Here is a 16,450-nt window from a genome sequence, read left to right on the forward strand (position 1 = left end):
GGTTAGGGTTTGAAAGAAATGAAGATCGTGTAAATCGATTTAGGTTTAGGGTTTGAAAGAAATGAAGATCGTGCAAATCGATTTAGGTTAGACCACCGCCTCGCCGCCTCTGCCTTTGTCGCCGCCGCCGTGAAAAAGAGAATAAGAGAAGAGAGAGAAAGAAAAATGAAAGAAATGAAAAAATTAGAGTATTTATACTAAACCTAATTCACTTAGCGAAACGTTAAGTCCCTTAGCGTTTCGCTACAATGGTAATTTCGTCAAAAAAAAATAAAAAGACCACGAACGCAATTAAATTTATAATTTACCACCAGGTCAAATAACCTCATCTTTGAGGTCATTTCCTCAAATTTCCCCCTCTAATTGGTTCGGAATAGAGGCATGGAATAGATAAAAAAAATCTCAGGAAATATTTTATCATTATATTTAAACTTTTCTTATAATTCTCTAATATATATATAATATTTTCAAAAAAATATATATAATTATTAAATATTATATTGTGTCTTTACCATTCAAGTTAAAACAAGGTTAAGAGGACTTATTTTGAATAAAAGATAAGATAGAGTCAATACTATTCGATTTGTTTTACTTCTAGTTTGATTTCATTTTCGTGAAATATCATTTATACTATATTTTTTTTTTGAGTAAAAAATTGTACTGTAAAATAATTTTTTATATAATATATTAAAAATTCATATTCTTATAAAAAAAATAAAGTTAAAATTATAATAAAATATAAATAAATATATTTGTGATGTTATATATTTAATTGTGTATATTAGCGTTTATGACAAAATAAGGTGATATCGGGACGGATGACACAAATATCATCTCGATCAACTAACAATCAAATCGGTTGACAATTCAAATACGAAATTGCGGGTCAAATTATAATTGTCATCCTTAAACACACTACCATCACTTCGACTTAAAGTGTTCTAAGTAAGAATTGAACTCACTCTACCAAAGTAGTCCAGTGGTAAAAGTTGACTTAAGAAACCGAAAAGTCACGAATTTAATTTCATTTAGAGCACTTTAAGTTTAAGCGGGGCTCATGGATATGGGGTGTCACGCTAGTTATTCTTTTAATTCCAAAAAAAAAAATGGAAGTCGTGATCTTTGTTCTTTTAGACCCACCCTTACGCATTTCATTAATTCATTTAATTCCATTGTCACAACTAAATGGTAAAATTCGTTAGAAAAAAACAATTCAGTTCAAGTTATACATTATTGTCATAATTAGTGAATAAATAACTAAACTAGCTATAAAACAGATCATCAACCTTTCTATTAGAAAAACCTCAAAATCATAAAAATATATATATATCACAACACAAGAGGGGATTAGAAGACCAGTGATAAGGGGAGTCTCATCTTCCAAAAGAGGTGGATGATATAAAAAGAAATCTTCTCGGCCTAGTTTTAAGAATTATAGAGAAATCGCATTTCCAAAACACTTAAGTCAAGTACATTAACCAGATTGCCAACTTCGACATAGACAGTGAACCTTGGCAAGCGAAACCATATAATCGTCAGACCTGCAATGGCCATTGAATAATTGACTTGTATTTTGTTCACACTTGTTTTCCAACCCTTAAAAAAATCACAATCAAATGCTCAATTATTCAGTTTGTAATCCACAAGCCTAAGATTCAACTCTACACTTTTTTTACCAAAGGAATCGGGCTACAACCACAGCTTTCTAAAAAAAAATGTTTAGCAATGAGCATACCTTAAACCATATGGGCACTGGCAAGCAGCTAAAATAGATAGCTTAGCCAAGTCTGCATTGCCCTGCACAAATGGAATATTTTACAGAAGGGGTTCATGCACATTTCTAACTAACCTAAAACAAAAGGTTAATCAAATTCAAGTATATGGTAAAGAATAAAAGACTTATTGTGCCAAAGTGCAACTCAGAAATGACAGGAGTTAAAACAGACACATAGATTCTTGAAGGAAGTTGAATATTTGCTAAATGATAACCATTTAAGACTTGTAAACCAGTAAAATGTTTGCAGAAGCAATAGAAAGGGTGAATTCCCACAAGGGGAATTTTTGTGGGTACCAAAAAATAGCTGTACCTGAGTTAAGTAAACAAACCTGAGATTCATAGTATAGCCCTGCATATAAAGATGCATAAAAGTACTCACTTTCCTTGCCACTTGTAAATGCCGCAATAAGCTACACAGAGATACCAATTGCTTTAATCAACTGAAATAAAACAATCATCATTTTTGTCGGTCATAGCCCCCAACTTCAATTTAAGACATTTTTAGTAAAAATCGAACCTAAGACATTTGTTCTCTTGAACTACCTTATTGGGTTAAACTACCTAATTTTGATGTCTAAAATAAAATAAAAAAACCAGAATATCCTTTTTATTTATAGTATCATTAAACTAAATATTGATTCCTTTAAGATTTTATGTGACATACAGAGCTTGTGTGATGTAAGGTTTCTTCTTTGGAAAAAAAAACTTGTTTGATGAAAAAGTGGATTATTTAAGGTTATTTGGGTAAGATGACTAAAATATCCTTTGTATTTAGTATTATAAAATGTTAGAAACATAAAGGATATTTTAGTTTATGATTTGAATGATGAAGTGATTGATGATGGGATAAGGGGTTAATTGTATTAAAAGCCAAATAACCCTTCTTCAAACAAGGCCTGAATGTATTTATCACACTCAGAAGCTAAGTGTTCATGTCAAATACTCCACATTTCTTTAAACAATGTTATGAGAAGACAATCAAAAGAACCTTCTCTGGGTCACCACCATCTTTAAACATGTTATAGGCTTCTCGCATGACTGGACGAGGATCTATACCAACCTGCATTACTTTAAAAAACCATAAGAGTTCCAATTTATTATTTAATGCACAACAAAATGGATTCTTGTCCACAATCTTCTTCTTTTTTGCTAAGATGGGTCAAAATGATTGATTTTAAAATAAGTATTTCCACAGAGGATATCAAGAACCTATCTTATTGTTGCAAAAGAATATCGCAAAGTCTAACTTGACAAGAAAAATCAGAGATTCCGTGCAGGCGTTAACTATGATGGAAGAAAATCAAAAGAACCCAAGCACGAACATGATTGTCAGGAAGGACTCATGTATTTGCCTTTTCAAAAGACAAAAGAAAACATTCAACTTCCAATAAAAAGAACATGAAGAGACTATCTTATTGTTGTCTTAGCTAAAGTACTGAATTATTTAGCTCAATGGAAAATATGGAAGATTTAACAAATTCTCCCTTCAACAATTTACCTCAAGAAATCTTCTTCTTGCCTCATCAACCCCATATATCTGAGCTTCACACAGAAAACACCATATAGATTCTTCGGTATCATTTGGATTTTGAGCAACATCTATCCTAAACTGTTCAGCCCCTTCTTCATACCTAAAAGAATATCCCTGCACATTGAATCTCCTCCCATGGTTTTGTAGAATGAAAATCAACAGATCCTCATCCACTTACTAATATGAATAATGAATGAATTATACCTGTTAAGATAATACAATGACAACCCTCTCTGCCATAAATCTGCTCATTCAATTACAACAAAGTATGAAGAGTAAAGAAAACCAATGCATCATCATAGAAACTCATTCCAACAAGAAAATGATGAAGCAAATGTAAAGTTACATGCTTTTTGCCGAGGATCAAGTTCAATTGCTTTATCGAACTCTGCTAATGAATTCTTAACATCACCCTTTCAAATAAAAATGATTCATTTAATATAATCAGAATTACAATTAGTCTAAAGAGAAGTTTCATCTGCTAAACAATATAATGAACATGTCACCTGTCTGAAGAATGACATTCCCCGTCTAACAACGATTATAGCTTCGCGGGGAGAATTTCCTCCTGTTAGGGCATCCCAAATACTTGAAACAGATGGCGGATGGGTTTTTCGGGAGAGTGGAAGACGGAGATTCTCGCGGAGGGAAGTCCTTGAGAAAGCGTTTGAAGAAGTGAAGAAGTGAAAGTTGTTATTGTTGGATGATTTAAACGAAAATGGCGGCGTAGAAGAAGCGCATGAGATTGAGATTGTATATCCATGGAAGGAATTGAGATAAGTGGAAATGGTGGGATGGAAGGTTCGGATTGACGCCATTGATTTGAAGGAGAGAATTATAGAGTCTTACAGAGAGAGAAAAAAATTTAAGTTTTGGATCAGAAGTCTCTAACAAAGCGACTTGTTCAGTCACGTTTGGTTTAAATTTAACATATTTTTACAAGTTTCTATTATTTTTAAATATAAAAAAAAATTGTTAAAATTATAATTATGAAATTATGATTTTAGTTAAGATTATAATTATGGATCTCAAATATGGTCAAGTCAATTGGAATTTTTGACTTTTTCTCTTTACAATTTGGGAATTTGAGAAGAAGCCCTAAATGATAGGATTGGACAAAATTTGGAAAATAAAAAATCTCAAATTGTAAGGCTTGAAAGAAAAAGTTATGAAGAAATTTTGATTTTAATAAGGGCATGTTCAAGTTTAACCAATAAACACTTAATTTGAATTTTTTTTTTAGACATTGTAGATACTTAATTTTTATACTTTGAAATTAAAATAGGTTGTCCGGTTCAGTATGATTTTCATACTTGTTATTGAATCGGGAGAACAAAATTAAAAAATCACTTTGAGAAATTGGCTCGGAGGGACCTTTGAGTAGCGGTCCAAACGCCAATTTCCAAAAATACTCGAGCTTCATACGTTCAGAATGACCGTTTTGAAAAATAATGAACTTTTAGTGTAATATTGTTATTGGACAAAATGTGTCGAACAACCAGTTTGGGGCTCATTTGTGTGCCTAAACGTCAATTTTCAAAAGTCAGAAATCGGTAAACCTGAAAGGTTCAGATTGACCAATTCGAAAGATCTTGAATTTTAAGTATAATATTGCTGTTAGAAATTTTGTGTAGAAGACATTTAAAAAGGCAAAAATGTCAAAACCGAGTCAAAACGGGAGAGTCGGGATCAACGGAGGTCAACGCGCCAGACTTCGCGCCTAAAAGGATTCAAGAACGTGCTTTCTGACTTCATGCTGACACCAGGCGCGATTCATTTGAAAATCGGCCAAAACCATGGGTTTTGAGTTGTTTTTTCGCTGAAGAAAATATGGAGGCTCCTTCAAGTCGTTGTACTCAATAGATTTAGTTTTTGTTGGATGTTTTGGAAATTTTTAAAGAGTGCTCTACAAGTTCGTTTGTATCCAGAATAACGTCGACACTCTTAACCCTTTCAAATCGGCGGTTTAAGACGATGCGACCAAAATAGGATTGAACAAGACATGTCCTTGATGTTTAATTCATAACTAATGCTACATGGCTTCATTTTTGGATTGCGGCTTATGGTTGGAAAGAAATACATATCTCATTCGAATGGAACTGGTCTCGTGTCTCCATTCAATGGCTAAGGTAGTCAATTTAGTCCGACAACCTGATGCAAGTTCACTCACTTCGTTCCGAAGCAAATTAGAGCATGAGTGACTTTGAAAATTCATTTCTTTTGTTTGTCTCAACTAGTTTGAGCAACGAGATACCATTAGAAAGATGTTAGCTTTCATTTGATACCAAGTATCGCTTATGGTTCGACCTACAGCCCACGTGAGGTCGCCCATAAGCCAAGCTTTCCACTTCAAGACTCATGGTGTTCCATCAAGAATTGCATGAACATGCGGCCAATCTTGAAGATTTCTTCCAACACCAAAGTGGAAGCTAACCAAGCTCACCTTTTAAACGCATATTGGCTCAGTCTATATGGTGGCTTGAGTCAATAGTTATGACTGTCTGAAAATTCGGTTGATCCAGAATGGCATGAAATCGAAACCGGAAAAGGCATAACTTCAAAATTTCGTAATTCGGTCTACACTTGAGCAAGGGCTTGAAATGTAGATTGACCGGTTACCTACACACAAAAATAAGTCCAGGCGCGGCTGTGAAGGAGTTAAAGTCGGTTGAACTCAAAGAAGCAGTCGGTGGTTTTGCTAAATTCATAATTTCTAATTAGTTACCTTTGCCTAAGGAGTATATAAAGGATTTACCTCATTTAATTGAGGGATGATTATTCATTTGCTAAATTTGATACTTGAGAGAAAGAGATAGAGCCTTAGAGAGAAAGCAACCAATTGAAGAACAACTAGAAGTTGTTTCCGGCGAGTTCTTGAGGATTCCAGTGAAATCTTTAAACTGCGGTTCTTCTTTGATTCTTGTCTTCTTCATGTAGTTTTCTTTGCTCTCATGTTGTTGTAATCACATAGGAAGTCAGTTTTGTACACTGACGTCGGCGATTGTTGAACAACAGTTTGATTAATTATGTTTGATTTTAGTTAATTGAATGTTTGTCTGAATTCTGTCTGGATATTTGGTTCACCCTAGCTGATAGAGTCTTAGGGAGATTGAGTCTAGACTTAGGAAAAGGTTATGTCAAGGCTAGCCTTGTTTTTAAATTTTGTTAGTCGTCGGAATCTTCATGTTTTGGCCGCCGGAGGAAGAACTGTTGATTAGTTCTTCAGCGATGTTCCAGACGGTTTTTTCGGCGCAGCGAAGGTGCGTTTGTTTGAAGCTCTGAAGGACAAGGAAGGCTTATCAGCTTATGTGATGATTATGAAGTCATCGCAATGAAGTCATCGCGTAGTCGGATAAGAAGTCACCGACGGTAATTGTTGTCCATTTTGTTTTTCTAGATTTGTAGAGAACCTCTCTTCGTGTGTCGCATCTGCTTTGGCGAGCCTTTATCGTGTTGAGTCCCGGTCTTCCAGTGCGTTGGTGAAGTCTGGGCGGAGCTCACCGGAGAAGACAACGTTCCAAATTGGAAGAACATAGTGTCTTTTGTTCTTTGACTCAGGAATTCGTCAGGTCTCTCAAACAAACGACAAGGCAACAAACGGAGAGCTCGATTCCTAGGTGATTTTTGTGCTCGTTCTTTATCGGAGATTCCCTACATGGCCTCGGGAAACAGCGATGTAGATAGAGGCGGAAGACGACGAAGGTCGCTTGGCCTTAAAATGACTTTTTTTGGAATTTCTGAATTCCTGAAGTTCCAGGGCGCATTCAATTTGGCCTTTAAACTTCTCAAATGTTTAGTTTAAATCCGGAATTAATTCTTAAAATAGAATTAATTAGGCCCCTGAACTTTCCACCTTATTCAATTTCGACCTCAAACTTCTAAATTCGAATCATTTTCAAAGGATTCGAATTCATTAGGCCTCTGGACTTTTTTCAACATCCAATTCGACCCCTCGATTTTATAATTATCCAATTTTGGATATAAAGTTTTAATTTCCAACTTTTGGGAAATTTCTTAGGGCTCGTTTGGATTCCTTTTATGCCTAACAACCTTATTCTTCCAATTTGACATTTCAAACGATTTTATAAAAATTCCAAATTTCATGGATGGTCTAAAATATTATTTTCAACAAAAATAATATTTTCCATAATTTTTAGGGTCCGTTTGAAAAATGTCTTATTTTAGAATGCTCATTTCGGAAGCTCCATATCCCCAAAAATTATGACATTTTCGCAGTAGGTTCATAAATATATTGTTGACCTCCCTGGAAATTTTCAGAATTTTTGGAACACTTTCAGAAGAAAAATAGCTTGTTTTATTGGAGTCATATTTGGTGTCTCGTAACCCCGAAAAGTTCCGTAATCAAGAGTAAAGTGTTCCTAAACATATATTTGACATGCACAAGAACTCTCGTGATTTTCCAACTCTTTTGGGCAAATTCTCAATTTCAGTTGTTGCATACTTCGGGACTCCAATTCCTCTTCTTCGTTTCTTAATCCATATTCCCATAAACGGGTGAAGTCCTTCTTGTGCAAGGATTCATAGTCTTTCGACATAAAAACATTTAAGAAAATCAGCAAATGCGAAAGTTCACATTGTGGTTCATATGTGTGCTCAAGGAGCGCATTCGATGATCAATTTCATCGTCTTTAAGTCTAAGAATACATAACGAGAGTCCAGAATCAACTTTGGACTAAGCATAGGATATCCTGTTAAATAAACATAAAATATGATAAATGGACATTCAAAAATTCTAATGGCTTGGTGGCAACCTTCATTGAAATTTAATCAAGAGCTAGGATTACTCCTTTTAGATTAATGACAAGGTTATGGCACTCACAAGCAAAATAATTATGAACTCAAAATACAAATGTGTAACGTACCTTCACAAATAATGGCCAACTACATAGGAGTAGAGATTATCCCACAGGATAGGAGCATAGGTCATAGTTGTTGCAACCATTCCCTCATGTGTAACCAAGCACTAGACCCTTAATTAGTGAATATTATGTTTTCTTTCTTTAGTTTCTTTGTGAAGTAAACTAAAGTAACGACTCTTAAAGTCAACTGAATTATTACGTTTTTGAATACGTACTAATCTGAAACATGTACTGGCTAAGAATAGAAAGATCTATGATATAGAACTCCACTTTGGTTCCTCATCTAAAACATATAGGACAATATCCTATATGGATAGTTCTCTTATCTACTTTTGTGAGATTCGAGAGAAAGGTAAGTCACGGGGTTCTATAACATAGCTTTCATAGAACAATTTTTTTCTAAAAGTGCACAGGTCGTGTTAACATTTAAGTATTTCGATGCGTCCCCTTCATGGGCGGAGCACTCGAAAGGATAGATAAGGCATGAAACCGACCAACTTCAGATCGCACAACTCTTAAAGACTAAGCATTCAAATGAACAAATTAATCTTAGGATTAGATCCTTCATGCCCTAAAAATACAAGACGTTAGGTGTACTCCTAAAATTGGTAGACGCTTAGGATGAGAAATGGAGAGAATATTCTTGCGTAACGAAGAAAAGCATTTCTTTAGGTATGTGGCCGGAGGTAGCGAGCGAATTTAAACATGTACAAACATCGTTAACTTATTATATACGTGACATTTATAAATAAATAAATAAATAAATAAATAAAAGATTCATGTCACTAATTTAACTATCGAATTTTAACAAAATAAAAATTTTAACTATCGAATTTCAAAGAATCGATAGTCAAAATCTCAATTCACTAAAATTCGATAATTAAATTAGTGACATGAATTTTTTATTTATTTATTTATTTATTTATAAATGTCACGTATATAATAAGTTAAGGGCGTTTAAAATTGTTAAGTCGTGTTTTTACAACTTTAATGACAAGAAGCCCAAAATTATGACGGTTTGGCCAAATTTTTTTATTATTTTATTTTCTAAAGTTCTAAAGATTGGTCATTTTGGATAGAATATATTTGTTACATTTGAATTACATTATTTATTATATTGAAAATAGTTAATAACCATCCAATTTTATTTGAGTGCTTAATTTTAAAGTTATTATCATTAAAAATAGTTATTGTTTAATCATTAAGATAGTTAAAATGATAAAAATTATATATAAGAGATAATTTCTACTTAAGAAATATAATTTAAGATCCTGCTTGGAAACGTCCAGTTGGGTTTGGGCGATTTTTTTTTAATTTAATTAAAATTTATTTTTTAAAATATTTTATTATGTGTTAATTTAGATGAAATAATATTATAGATTTTAATTGTGAATATATTAACGAATTTACTAATATTTATGAGTTCAAATTTAGCTTTACTCCACTTAATGTGTTTCTAAATTGAATGACTTCTTTTCAATTGTATGTACTATTTTTATTTAATTTATTTTCAAAAATTTGAAATTCTTAAGATTTTTTATCATTTAATAAATTAATTATTGGTTAAACTTAAGATCCAATATTTTAAAAGTGACTATTAAAATAATATTGCACTTTTTTAATTAATTATAATATAAGGTTTTCTAAAATATTATGAAAATGTAGAATAATTTTCATTAACTCAATATTGTGAAATGAAACAATATTGTGATAATGATTATCATCTTAAAAAGTAATTGACTCATTTAAAACAATATCAACAATAACAAAATCATAACAGCTCAAAAAATTAAGAGAATTAGGATCCTTATATATTTTGATTCTTTTACAAGGGTCATAATTTATATTACTCAGTATCTTAAATATTTCTATTCAAAATTGAGATTTCGTTGTTGTCTGGTATTTTTTCTCAACTCTTCTACGATGTACTCGTAGTTTTCATAATCCTCGAAAACAATATTAATGTAATACTTAATATAGTGTTTTTTCATGACTAATTCTAGTTTAACATGTTTCATTATCATCCATTTATTCTCAAATAGTAATATTCTATCAACTCACTCTACTCTAAAATAGAACTTTCATAGACAATAGCAAAAAAAATTACAGATGATTAGTTTTCTTTTGAAAAACTAAATAATTTTTTACCATTAACAAAATAGCACAACAACTAGGTATGATAGTAAGCCGGATCAAAAGGGGAGTGCATTTATTCTACTAATTTGATGATATTTTTTTATTACCATCAGTGTCTAGTTCAGTTTCAAAAAATATATATTTAGTAGAGCATCATTTATACCCTATTTATTTTAAAATAAATTTTTTTATTATAAAATGAATTTTTAATATAATATATTAAAAATTCATTTTATTATAAAAAAATAAACTTAAAAACACTTATAAAATATGAATAGTAAATAAATAAATATATTAGTGATATTGTATATTTAATTGTATTTATTTGATTTTCATTCTATGCTAGCAATTCGATTCGGCAATTCATTTTAATTAATATCTTAAACATTTCTATTCAAAATTGAGGCTTCCTAGCTAATTTTTTTCCGACTACATACTCGTAGTCTTCATCATCCTCCAAATCAATATTGGAATAGTACTTGATATAGCATTGTTTTCATGACTAATTATAGTTTTTTAACATGTTACATTGCCATCAATTTATTCTCAAGAGTAACATTCTATCAACTCATTCTAACTCTAAAATAGAACCTTCATGGACAATAGCAAAACATACTTGTACATTTGTGCAAGCTTTCCGACAAACCTAATTTTATTATAACTCCTTCCTTTTAACTCGGATCGTGACAATTTCAATGATTTTTTTTTGGAGCTCTTTAAAATGAACTGTCTTAAAATAATAATAAAAGAAGTCAAATCTTCCTCTCAATAAAAGAAGAATCACATTTCTTACATAGAATTGAACTTAATGAATTTTCTAGAGTCAATATTTCTTAAACTCATAATTTCAATTATTGGGTATGTCAAAAATGAGTTTATAAAATTCCATTGTTTTATAATTGTAGGGTAATTAATTTTGTTAGGTTAGGAATAAAGCATGGATAGTCCCTTAAATCTCTCTTTTTCTCTATTTGTTGAACCTCAAATTTGTTGAACCTCAAATTTGTTTAACTGTCATAACTAACATATGCATGATCATATATGGTTCAGCTACCATTCCTCTCCTGCAGCCAATCTTCCCATCTGTCAGGCCACTCTGTGCAGGGGCTTCAAGAGCTTCTTCAAGCAGATGGCCTTTTGGTTTATATCTTTAATTAATTTATCTTCTTTCTCTTTCCCTTTTTCTCTCTAACCCTAAAACCAAAAAATAAATAAAAATTTATCCTCCACCAATAATTTAGTTTAAAAAATAAGTCATGGAAAGCAATGACAATAGTGGGAAGAAAAGAATCATCATCCTCACCGTCTCTTCCTTGCTCCTAGTAGCTATGGTGATCGCGGTCACCGTCGGTATAAGTCAAACCGACGATGACGCCAGCAAGAGATACGATCACCAAGAACTAACCGCCCATGCAAAGGCTGTCCAAAGTATATGTCAACCAACCGATTATAAAGAGGCATGCATGCAAAGTTTGGCACACGCGAATTCGACCGACCCGAAGGAATTGATTCGCGCCGCATTCGATTCCACGAAGAAAAATATTAGAGAGGCAGCCAATAACTCTACATTGCTCAAGGAGCTGGCGAAGGATCCTAGGACGAAAGATGCCCTAGCCGGTTGTAAAGAGATGGCGGATATAGCGGTTAAGGATCTCGAGAGATCGTTGGATCAAATAGCAAATATGGATGTTATACATTTCGATTCTGTCTTAGCTAACTTGAAGGTATGGCTAAGCGGAGCCCTAACTTACCAAGGGACGTGCCTTGAGGGGTTTGATAACACGACGGGAGAAGCGGGGGAGAAAATGCAAGAGTATTTGAAACTCGGCATGCAATTGACTAGCAATGGTCTTGCCATGGTTAATGAGATAGCGCACGCTCTTTCGTCCCTCAATCTCGACGAGCTTCAAGGGATGAACCGTCGGTTGTTATTCGATCAGGATCTAACGGTCGGTCACGACGAAATACCTTTTTGGGTCGATGGCGGTAAGAGGAGACTCCTTAGCTCAAAACTTATCGACAATCTTAAACCTAATATGGTTGTGGCCAAAGATGGGAGCGGAAAGTACACCAACATAACCGCCGCGCTACTCGATATTCCTCGTAATAGCGACGACACGTTTGTTTTATACATAAAAGAGGGTATCTACGACGAGAAAATTCAAGTCGATCGGAACTTGACTCATTTGGTCATGTATGGAGACGGTCCGACCAAGACTAGGGTCCGAGGTCGATTAAATTGGATCGACGGGGTGTCAACTTTCCATACCGCGACGGTCGGTATGTACAAATCCATTTAATTTTATTTAGACAAGTCATTCTTTAAATATACTATATATTATTAGGTTAAAAAAATCAAAACAAACCTTTAATTCACATTGATGCATGATGCAGTTATTTTGGGTGATCATTTCATTGGGAAGGACATTGGATTCGATAACTACGCGGGTCCCGAGAAACATCAAGCGGTCGCACTACGAGTCGGTTCCGACATGTCGATTTTCTACAATTGCCAAATAGACGGTTACCAAGATACCTTATACGCCCATACATACCGACAATACTATCGTAATTGCGTAATCTCGGGGACAATCGATTTCATCTTCGGCGATAGCGCCGCGCTCTTCCAAAACTGCACGATGTTGGTGAGGAGGCCATTGGATAACCAAGCCAACATCATCACAGCCCACGGTCGAAAGGAGCCTCGTCAGCCCACGGGCCTCGTCTTGCAGAACTGCAACCTAGTAGCCGATCCGGCTTACTACCCCGATAGATTCACAATCAAGACTTATATGGCTAGGCCATGGAAGGAATTTTCTAGGACGATTATTATGGAAAGTTTTATCGACGATTTAATATCTCCCGACGGTTTCATGCCATGGGAAGGTGAATTCGGGCTAGATACTTGCTACTATACCGAGTACAACAATAGGGGTCCCGGATCTATTAAGTTTAACCGAACTACTTGGCGGGGGATTAAGGAGGTAAGCAAAAGCCTAATCAAAGAGCATTTCACTGCGAACAAGTTCTTGGATGCAAAATCTTGGTTATCGAAAACCGGGGTGCCCTATTATCCCGGTCTCATATACCCAACACCTCTCGATAGACCAAATGCTGCAAAAGATGACGACTTGTTGGACTTGGAACGAGATAACTCAAATAAGCACAACTTTGATAACGCCACCAACAGTGTTCTTGCAGCCGGTAACATTACTGATAACTCCACCGCCGTTGCTAACGCGACTGCATTCGTCGCGAGTATACTTGCCCCAACTCCATCCTCAAGCCCGGTCCCTGGCCAAGCTAACGAGACCAAGTCCGATAAGGAAGAGGAGAAGGAGAAGAAAAAAGATGAAAAAGACAAGAAAAAAGAAAAGAAAAAGGAGGAGAAGGCAAAGGATAAGGAAGAAAAGAAGGAGAAAAAGGATAAGGAAGAGGATGAAGACAAGGCAAAGGAAGAAAAAGATAAACAAAAGGATAAGAAGGAAGACGAAGACAAGGCAAAGGAAAAGAAAAAATCAGAAGATGCGTCGGCACCAAGTAGCAATCAAAAAAAGCCGCTTACTAGTCTTACCTACGGTATTAATAACTAAAGAGGTTTAGTTACCATTTTCGTCGCTTTAATTTACTTATGTATTTATGTGTTATTTTATTTTTGTTTTGTTTTGATTGATTTGAAGAATGGGGTTTCACAATCTTGTGATTCTCTAGTTATTGTCATTTGTATCGTTACCGCATGTAGGTGCAATCAGACAATTGTCGATCAACAAGGCACATTCTCTTTTCGACACAACAAACATTTATGTGTCTTGAGAAAAAAAACAGCTGAAAAGAAGGGTTGAATGTCTAATAATTTAGCCATCATTATAAAATATTTTGTATAAGATTGTGACCCAAATAGTTTTGCCAAATTGGGATTTTTTTTTTTAAAAGAAGTCTCTTCTCACATTTATGTACTGTGTTTTGTAAGTTTGTATTGTATATTATAACATGTAACATCTTTATATTATAAGAATCAATTTTAAATCTTGAAGCCCGAAGACTTATTTGTTGATTAAAACAATAAACACCCTGATTAGCAATTCAATTCGTTGCTAAATTTGCATTTCGTAATCTACAAAAGTGATCATGTTCATTTGTATGAAGATTTTCACAAATATCATTCAAATTTGGACAAGAACCTTTTGCTATTTTTCATATATTTCCTTATGGAATAGCCTCAACTTTAATCAGTCATATATCATTGATTCATCAAGAAACACCAAATCACTAAATGTTTTGTTAGGAAGAGCATTAACCTAACCATTCACATTCATTTTGAGAGGAACTCCCATTTTTTTTTGTCAACATTAAGTTTCGCGTATAGAAGGTGGATACCCCAGGTTTCGAGCATCTCTGAGGTCCTGGGTTAGAGTCCGTAAGACGGCAAGGTCCGCTCGTCTGGTTAAATTGGTTGAGTAAATTTACGGGTTATGTGTTTAACCCACGAGGAAAAAAAATCGCGTATAAAAATCTGATTTTAAGTTTAATTGTTTGATCTTAATTATTTAATAATTGAATATATAAAATTTATCTAAATTATAAAAATTTTGTATGTTTCTATTTAATATATTTATAGGGTTTTAAATTGTTAATATTTGTATATTAATAATAAAATAAATGTTAATTGTAAAGTCAAACGTCGGTAAATGGTAACACCGTCGCAATTAGTGAACTTGTTTCTGGCGCAAAATCTCTTTTACCGACGTATTCCATAATGCGACGCAATATTTACCGACACATATTTCAACTTAGCTTATAAGCGCCGGTAAAAATATTTTCCGAAGTATACTACTTATTTGAATATTTTTACTAATAAATATGTTTTATACAACGTTTTTAAGGTTACTTAGCTCAGATATGAAAAACAATTATTATTTTGAATAAGGCTTAAAATCAAAACTATAAATTTATGGATTGGGATTTTTCATGACATTTTTAAAAACTAAAAATTTAATAATAAGTATTTTTAAAATAATGAATATATTATTGCATAATAACTTATAATAATCACATAAGCAACATTTATCTATTTTACATATAAATTTATATTTTTTAATAATTATTACAATATAAAAAATTAAGAAATAGTGTGTAAAAATATGTATACAAGCTTTTCCAACTAATGTATATATATTATTATAAAATCTTTTATAAACTAGTTTTAATTTATTTTAAATAACTTATAACTTATTTGAATTTTACCTACATAATTTTATTTTTGTAAAACTAAAAAAAAAAGTGTAAACAAGTCCAATAATAATATGATAAATTTTAAAGTCACACAAAATTAATTAATTAATATTACTTAAGAAATTTAAATCGTATAATTGTAAAACTGACCATGTTTAATAAAAAAAATATAGGGGGAGCGATGTTGGGAGCAACGATGTTGGGAGCAACGATGTTGGGAGCAACGATGTTGGGGAAAGCGACTCCACCTAATAGTCATAGTGGGAAAAAAATTATCATGTAAAAAGTTAAGGAGATAAAGACATTTTGGGAAGGAATTGTCCTGAACATTGTCATATTCGAGACAGAATGATCCCGAACATTGCCATGTTTGGAACGGAATGGTTTCGAACATGGTTTTCTTTCTCTAACTTTTTAGATTTATATTTTCTCTATCTAATTTTTTATATGATAATTACTTTTTTATTATTCTACTATGACTTATTTTTTCTACGTGATGAGAATCGCTATATGGAGTTGTCTAGCGTCATTCTCTTTATCATGACTCATACTAAAATTAATATTTACAAGAATTTGAAATATTTAATAATAAAAAAATTAAATTAATAAATAAAAATATCTAAATTTAAAGGACTCAATATTTAAATTAATTTAATAATATTTAAAACTAATACCACAACAAATATATCACTATTATAACCTTATATATTAATAATTATATTTATTAATAAACTTAATATATTAAATATAAATATTAAAAATATATATAAATATTTTTTAATTTATATATTTAATTATAATTTATTCAAATAGTATATTATTTTATTAAATAAATTTATATTAAATAAGTAAATAATATATAATAAATCAAATTATACAAATATTAATTTATTT

General features: G+C 32.7%; 2 protein-coding genes across 3 annotated transcripts; one reads left to right on the forward strand and one right to left on the reverse strand.

Annotated features, from left to right (window-relative positions):
* Positions 1 to 1,149: 1,149 nt before the first annotated feature.
* LOC124936186 lies at positions 1,150 to 4,172 on the reverse strand. 2 transcript variants are annotated; one of them, XM_047476662.1, is made up of 8 exons: positions 3,815 to 4,172; positions 3,655 to 3,721; positions 3,513 to 3,552; positions 3,276 to 3,408; positions 2,766 to 2,837; positions 2,107 to 2,187; positions 1,736 to 1,797; positions 1,150 to 1,541 (listed from the first exon to the last, which is right to left on the reverse strand). In XM_047476662.1, exons 1-8 carry the CDS (start codon positions 4,124 to 4,126, stop codon positions 1,475 to 1,477), a joined length of 834 nt encoding a protein of 277 aa, XP_047332618.1. In that variant the 5' UTR covers positions 4,127 to 4,172; the 3' UTR covers positions 1,150 to 1,474. The 2 variants fall into 2 exon arrangements, with proteins under 2 accessions (XP_047332618.1, XP_047332619.1); XM_047476663.1 differs by lacking the exon at positions 2,766 to 2,837.
* Positions 4,173 to 11,580: 7,408 nt separating this feature from the next.
* On the forward strand, positions 11,581 to 13,917 carry LOC124935390 (pectinesterase-like). The gene is made up of 3 exons (XM_047475825.1): positions 11,581 to 12,604; positions 12,719 to 13,614; positions 13,708 to 13,917. Exons 1-3 carry the CDS (start codon positions 11,581 to 11,583, stop codon positions 13,915 to 13,917), a joined length of 2,130 nt encoding a protein of 709 aa, XP_047331781.1.
* The last annotated feature ends 2,533 nt before the right edge of the window (positions 13,918 to 16,450 follow it).

The sequence above is a fragment of the Impatiens glandulifera genome, chromosome 4 (genome assembly GCF_907164915.1).
Source record: "Impatiens glandulifera chromosome 4, dImpGla2.1, whole genome shotgun sequence".
Classification (NCBI taxonomy): domain Eukaryota; kingdom Viridiplantae; phylum Streptophyta; class Magnoliopsida; order Ericales; family Balsaminaceae; genus Impatiens; species Impatiens glandulifera.

Coding starts and splice junctions, on each gene's coding strand:
- LOC124935390 (XM_047475825.1), top strand. CDS start 11,581: ATGGAAAGCAATGACAATAGTGGGAAGAAAAGAATCATCATCCTCACC. Junction 12,605..12,718: donor TTTCCATACCGCGACGGTCG/GTATGTACAAAT, acceptor TGCATGATGCAG/TTATTTTGGGTGATCATTTC. Junction 13,615..13,707: donor CAACTCCATCCTCAAGCCCG/GTCCCTGGCCAA, acceptor GAAAAGAAAAAG/GAGGAGAAGGCAAAGGATAA.
- LOC124936186 (XM_047476662.1), bottom strand. CDS start 4,126: ATGGCGTCAATCCGAACCTTCCATCCCACCATTTCCACTTATCTCAAT. Junction 3,409..3,512: donor TCATTGTATTATCTTAACAG/GTATAATTCATT, acceptor ATATTCTTTTAG/GTATGAAGAAGGGGCTGAAC. Junction 1,542..1,735: donor CAGTGCCCATATGGTTTAAG/GTATGCTCATTG, acceptor TGGCCATTGCAG/GTCTGACGATTATATGGTTT.